We start from the raw sequence: 6,508 nt of genomic DNA, 5'->3' as shown, positions 1-6,508 counted from the left end.
ACTCGATCTCTCTCTCTCGCTCTCTCTCTCTGTGTCCTTAAATGACTTTCCTTCAGTCTCACTCCCTCCCCCTCTCTTTCTAGTCTCTGTGTCTGTGCCTATAGCCTCTCTCCCCCTTTCTGTGACATACAGTAGATGGTGCATCGATTGCACACAGACGCTTGCTTTCCCTCTCGCTGGCTCAGTCCTGTGCGGGGAGGAAGAGGACGGATTGAGACGTATCTCTGATTCTCAAGGTTCCTTTCCTCATGCTGAGCTGCTGTGAGGAGCCTGGCCGCATTCTCTCTCTCTCTCATCTCGGAAGATTCTGCTATAGAGGTCAGGTAGTGGCGGGGTGGAGAGGGAGGGTGGGTGTATGTGTTTGTCGGTCACTTTTCAGCTTCTTTTGAATACTCCAGGCAAGCTTATGCTGAGTTGCCAAACATGCAGACTCTTGTAATGTTGGGGTGAAGAGAGCTGTTTACCAAGGGAGTTGCTGTGCAGCATTTCTGTCGCATTTTTCTGCTGTGTCTGCACCAGATAAACATTGTGTGACTTTTGAATCTAGTCATTTTCTGTTTGTTACCTCATCAAGCTGGTCCACCTTCATTTTGACTTTCTGCTGTCTTAGATGTCTGGTGAGAACATCCTGTCTTCTCCAGAGATCTGAAACGGGCATTATGTCTCACCTCTTGCACATGGAGATTCCAAACTTCGGCAGCACTGTTCTGGACAGCCTTAACGAACAGCGGCTGCTGGGCCAGCACTGCGATGTGGCCATCATGGTCAACGGACAGGCCTTCAAGGCCCACCGCGCCGTTTTGGCGGCCAGCAGTCTCTACTTCCGTGACCTGTTCAGCGGTAGTGCCCAGACGCTCTTTGAGCTGCCCTCGTCCGTGGCCCCATCCTGCTTCCAGCAGATTCTGTCGTTCTGCTACACGGGCCGGATGACGGTGAGTGCCAGAGATCAGCTGATGGTCATGTACACCGCAGGCTACCTTCAGATCCAGAACATCGTAGAGCGAGGAATGGACCTCATGTTCAAGGCCAGCGCTCCATACTGCGACTCGCAGACATCTGCCACCGATGATCCCCCGAGCCCAAACAACAACAACTCCTCCCTGTTGCTAGGCAACCAGCCCACAACTGTCTGCAAGATCAAGGAAGAGAAGCTGGAGACCCCGGTGTGTGCTCAGAACGGGGAGCTAAAGCACTCCGAGGAGGACAGGGGACCTAGGGTCAGATCTTCAAGGAATGGCACTCTTTTCTACACAAGTGGAGGCACAAATGGGGTCATACCTGTGATGCATGCTTACGAGCACTCCACCCGAGATCATGCCAGTCCCGGTTCCTCTAGCCTGCCGACCACAGACAGCCCAACTTCACACCAAAATGAGGAGGAGGACTTTGAAGACGACTCGTACGAGAGTCTGACAAATGGGAAGATCTTTGGGGGCTCGTCCGGGATCTATGGCAGTAAATGTCTTTTAATGGACTTCTCTTTTGCTCCATTGCAGCTCAAAACACTACGGATTTATCCCTGTGAGTGTGATCTGTTGTGTGTCTTCCCAGTGCAAGAGAAGATGTCCTCCCTACCTCTGTCCTTGGAGAACCGTTTCTGTGTGCTGTTAGGAGGAGACAGAGAGGCTCTGCCTGCCGGACTCATCAGCCAGATCGGCTACCGTTGCCACCCTGCTCTCTACACAGAGGGCGACCCTGGAGAGAGACTGGAGCTGATTGCAGGTGAGGCCTGAATAATAGCAGCCTGTCTAAAACTCCATGTCCATTTGAATTATTTATCAGTTCAGACCGAGTCATTTGAGTCACTGATTCAGAGCTAAGGTCTCCTTGTTTCTCTGTTGTTGGTGCTGTGGAAGGATCTGGTGTCTTCATGACTCGTGGGCAGCTGATGAACTGTCACCTCTGTGCTGGGGTCAAACACAAAGTCTTGCTGAGACGTCTTCTAGCTGCTTTTTTTGACAGGTCTAAAACATTACAGATGTGTAACAAGTGTAATGTGTATCTGTAGAATGTCTGAAATACCAAGAGCTCAGTTCTGCAGTAAAAATAGCCAAACAGAGTTGGAATGAATCTTCTCACATTCAAATGTTTAGTATATTTCTTGATAACTATAAGGACTGCATGGTGTTTTGGAAAAATATTGTGTGTGTGCCCTCCAGTGGTTGATTATGGTATTTTGACTGCAGGAACACACTGGCTGACAGCTGTGGAACTGGAATACGTTCCTCCAACTGTGATCCAAATCGCAAACCACTGGACAGTCGCATACTCAACACAGTCAAACGTGAGTGACCCTTTGCTATGCTGTTACAGTAAGCAAAACGGACTCTATTTAATATATGTTTCTGGTTTTATTGTGCATGATTCCTTGGTTTGCTTTTTTTAAAGTCTTCAAAATCTTTCATCAGTTTCCTTGCCTCCAATTTCCACTTTTCGTGATCCAATCAGTTTCACCTTACCAACATTTAATCCTTTTTCATTCGGAAATACGTTACAGTGTAGAAGTAAAATAGGTTCAATGTTGACTTGAAGCATTGATATTCCTTTTTTCTCTCTATGCTTTATCGTTAGTCTACTGTCAGAACTTTGCCCCTAACTTCAAAGAAAGCGAGATGAATGTGATTGCCGCAGACATGTGCACCAATGCCCGGAGAGTTCGCAAACGCTGGCTCCCCAAGATCAAGTCCATGCTTCCAGAGGCGATCGAGGTGTACAGGGGGACTGCGGTCCTGAGCCAGGTGGAAGGAGCTACCCAGCCAGGCGGTGGCTTTCCCTTTGAGTCAGAGTTCAAACACCTGGCAGCGTCAAATCTGACTCTGGAGCAGCATCTCTATGGAGACTGTAGAGAGACAATGAGGAATGGCTCTCATTTCAATATGGAAGAGAGGTCCCAAAAAGGTGAAGAAGCCAAGACTGAGCCAAGCCAAGCCAAAGAGCCAGACAACCTGCAGGAAGTTGAAAGGCTTCCGGAGAGTCCAGAGAGAGCGGCCAGTGTGCTCGCCCTCAACCCTGCCAGCAAGAAAGGGGAAAAAGAGCATGCAACCAGCAGCCCCAGATCACAGAGAGAGGAACAGAACAGACAGAGACCACTAAAAGATGATCAGTGACTTCCTCCACTTCATACTATTAAAAACTGGTCTGCAGCTTCTCACACCAAAAAGGATCATTATCAGTAAAGGCAATCTCTCATGCCACTGAACATTACATTAAAGCTGCATGATTATGGGAACTGGACATACAACATTTTTCCAGGATAGACTGAAAAACGTCTGCATTAAATACAGTTGTGATTACAAGTTTACCAACCATCATAACAACTGCACTTTAGTTTATTACTCACCTTATGAAGCTGTTTGAGAGATATTTACATTTATTCCACAAGACAAAATAATTAAATTTACACATCTGATTCTTTTTTTTAAAGGTTTACATACCCTTGGATTTTAATATCATATATTGCCTCCTCAAGCATCGATGACTGTTTGTAGGTCTTTTACGATAGTTGTGCATGAGTTTCTGTTTTGTCCTGAGCAGTTAAGCTGTTCTTGACCAAGCCTCCAGGTCCAGTAAGTTATTTGGTTTCCCAGCATGCTCTGAACAATTGAGGGACTCATGCAAAACTGTGATGCTTGAGGCAACTCACAATATTAAGAATCAAAGGTATGTAAACGACTCATTAGGATTTTTGTGTAGTTTTTTTTTCTTATGAAATTTACACAAATATCTGTTATGCAGCATCATCAGGGCAATACTAAATTACTAAAACAACATTTTCATGATCTTATTTTAAAAAAAATACTAACTGTCTTACTGATTCCCCAAGGGGTTTGTAAACATCTAAGCACGACTGTCTAAAAAATTGTAAGGACCTTTAAAGAAGCCACTTAGCATACGTAAATACCGGCACATATACAAGCCCAGTACATTAAGGCAAGCTGCAGTGCGTTTTTTATGAATGCATGTGATGCGTAAGCTCTGGCATTTCTGACTAAATACTCTTGCCAATTACAGAAACAAATGGATCATGGACTTCTGCATGGCAAAAACAAGTGAAGGACAAAGGCTCTTCTTAATATAACACGACTTACATGCTTCAGAAATCAACTATACTGCTTTGACTCCAGCAGGACAGTGGGGTTGCTATGTACAAAGCTGACTGTGAGACTGCTGAGTTCAGTACAGTAAGGGAAGCTGAACAGAGAACAACAGTTCTCTAGAGAGTAGCCTGGACTCTCAGTTTTCCCTCTCAAGCTTTTTAATCTTACTCTTGTTCTCAAGCTGCTGTATAGTAAATGCTTGCCTGTTTTTTTGCATATCAGCTGGTCTGGACATTTGAAACGTGATTGTATGATTGTTTTTTGGAAGCGAAATAAAGGAAAGGATTATTTTGAGGGATAATTAGGTTATGCCTATTATTGTTGGTTAAAAATGACTTTTGCTTGATTACAATGAAATTGACTTATTGAGGATGAAACATGAAAACGTTAGCATAGTTTTACTTTATTGCAGAAAATACAATACATGTGAAATGTCTCAATAAGGTCTAGATGAACAGAGATAGTTACAGAATTCATTATTGTTAATAGGATTATTATTTTCTTATCTAACATCTCATTTGCTTACCTGCATTATCAAATATTTCAAACTAAATTTTGTTAAAGTTATACAGACAGATTTTCTTCCTTAAATGCATTGATGAATCTCTGCATCTGTTCCCCCAACAGGCAGTTTTGTCTCCTTTACCCTGCAAAAGAACAACATTGTTCATTTTTCAGATATCATTGACTATGTTCTTTGAAATATTAAACAATTCTTTTTAAAACTACTAAGATGGAACAAATTCAGCAGCTGTCCAGAAAATAACCTATGTTTTGGGTGAGGTAAACAGCATATTGTGGCACGTGTGGTGATTTTGTGATGGTCTTTAGATAGCACATCCTGATCCTTTTCCAGATGCCTCCAGATGGTGCAGAAATCTCGAACAGCACAACATTTCTCACAATTTTTCAGTTGCTCATTTTCCAGTCGAAAGAGATTCCAAATAAAACGTCTGGTTGAACAGAAAGAAACGATTAAGGAAGTGAATTTACCAAATAATAATTATTCTGATCAATAGTCAAATAACCTCCAAAAATAAGTTTCCTACACCGAAAACAATTTTCTCTCAGAAATTGCTTGCGAATTTCATAATTAATTACAATGAAAAAGCAACAAACACATTGAATTAAATGTGACGCTTTGAAATAGAAAAACTGAAATAGTATTTTCTTGTTAAATATAGTCCAATAATCTTTTTTTACAACTTCAAAAAATATTTTTTACAGTGTAAAAACGGATTTCTTAAAGTACAATGTAATCCTGAATATTTCTCCCATGAGTCAGCAGCCACTTTAAAATTAAATTATAGCAAAATGTAATTGCACTGATCATCCCAGATTACAAGTTTACATACTTGCTGTCTTGCTGCTTAGAGCATGTGACTGAAATCTAACCTGAGGACTTCCAGTGGTGCCAGCAGGGCACTTGCTGTGGCAGCTGCAGTTGAATCCTTCATCTGAGCCAGGAGGATATTTATAGCCCAGGAGACCCGCAACAGCACATCTGCCAGCATGGCTGCATAGTAGTACCACTGAAAGAGCACATCTCTCAATATTAAAGATTATTCCAGAGCTGTTGCAGGTCAGTTTGACCCCTAGTGATTCATTTAATGCCAACTTTTCAGCCTGAAACTTCATGAGATGCCAATGTTAAATGCTTGCACTGTCACTGTCACCACACTACACTAAATCACAAACAACAAATTGTGACTTTTGAGCTGTGATTTGTCATGTATGGTCAATTTGACCGAATAATACCTATATGCTGTATCTGAAATGTTGACAGCACAGAAAGGTTTAGTACAGCAGTATCTCTTCTACCAAAGCTTTTCTAAACCAGATTGAGTGCTGATATTGCCTGCTACATGAATACATTTTAGCTTTTGAGAACAAATATCCAATTTCTGTACCATGTGGGTCACATAGACATTTATGGTTATGTGCATAGGAACAGTTCACCCAAAATGTGTAAAATATTAATTTTTCTTACCATCATAACTATCCATAACCTTAAAGGGGTCATATGATGCTTTTTTAAAGATCATTATTTTGTGTGGGATTGGGGATGTCAACAGGGTTGCCAGATCTGTGCAACAAAACCAGTCCATTTGCCAATCAAAACTAGCCTAAATAGCAAAACTCCAAATATGTCTTTATATGCCCCTAATATATTATAGCTTTCTGTGAAGATAAGACCAAAAGTTTGGGGTGATCATTCCTTATATATATAATATATATATTATATATCATGTTAATAAAGACAATCTCCAGATCAAAAAAACAAAACAAAAACTGTTAATAAAAACTATTAAAAGACAGTGTTACAGGTGTATACTAACTTTTACCTGTTGGGAGAACACCAGCTCGTCTTTTAGCAGGCCATTTCCCTGAAGTAATCCCCAGTCCATCCT

The 6,508-nt window shown here is 41.9% G+C and overlaps 1 protein-coding gene across 3 annotated transcripts; it reads left to right on the top strand.

Moving 5' to 3' along the window:
• Positions 1-139: 139 nt before the first annotated feature.
• LOC107552640 (nucleus accumbens-associated protein 2-like) lies at positions 140-4,388 on the top strand. 3 transcript variants are annotated; one of them, XM_016234576.1, is made up of 6 exons: positions 140-318; positions 611-1,455; positions 1,552-1,722; positions 1,857-1,962; positions 2,187-2,284; positions 2,572-4,388. In XM_016234576.1, the coding sequence occupies exons 2-6, from the start codon at positions 660-662 to the stop codon at positions 3,105-3,107; spliced, it is 1,707 nt and encodes a 568-aa protein (XP_016090062.1). In that variant the 5' UTR covers positions 140-318; positions 611-659; the 3' UTR covers positions 3,108-4,388. The 3 variants fall into 3 exon arrangements, with proteins under 3 accessions (XP_016090062.1, XP_016090059.1, XP_016090061.1); XM_016234573.1 differs by having other exon boundaries at positions 611-1,722; XM_016234575.1 differs by lacking the exon at positions 140-318 and having other exon boundaries at positions 603-1,722.
• The last annotated feature ends 2,120 nt before the right edge of the window (positions 4,389-6,508 follow it).

This window comes from Sinocyclocheilus grahami, unplaced genomic scaffold (assembly GCF_001515645.1).
Source record: "Sinocyclocheilus grahami isolate Dianchi unplaced genomic scaffold, SAMN03320097.WGS_v1.1 scaffold454.1, whole genome shotgun sequence".
In the NCBI taxonomy this organism is placed as follows: domain Eukaryota; kingdom Metazoa; phylum Chordata; class Actinopteri; order Cypriniformes; family Cyprinidae; genus Sinocyclocheilus; species Sinocyclocheilus grahami.
Note: the sequence above shows the minus strand (reverse complement) of the source record. Positions and strands in the feature narration are given on the sequence as shown.

Excerpts from the sequence above, each read along its gene's own strand:
- LOC107552640 (XM_016234573.1), top strand. The coding sequence starts at position 660 with ATGTCTCACCTCTTGCACATGGAGATTCCAAACTTCGGCAGCACTGTT. Across the intron at positions 1,723-1,856 it reads GAGACTGGAGCTGATTGCAG|GATCTGGTGTCTTCATGACT; the intron begins GTGAGGCCTGAA and ends GTGCTGTGGAAG. Across the intron at positions 1,963-2,186 it reads CTAGCTGCTTTTTTTGACAG|GAACACACTGGCTGACAGCT; the intron begins GTCTAAAACATT and ends TTTTGACTGCAG.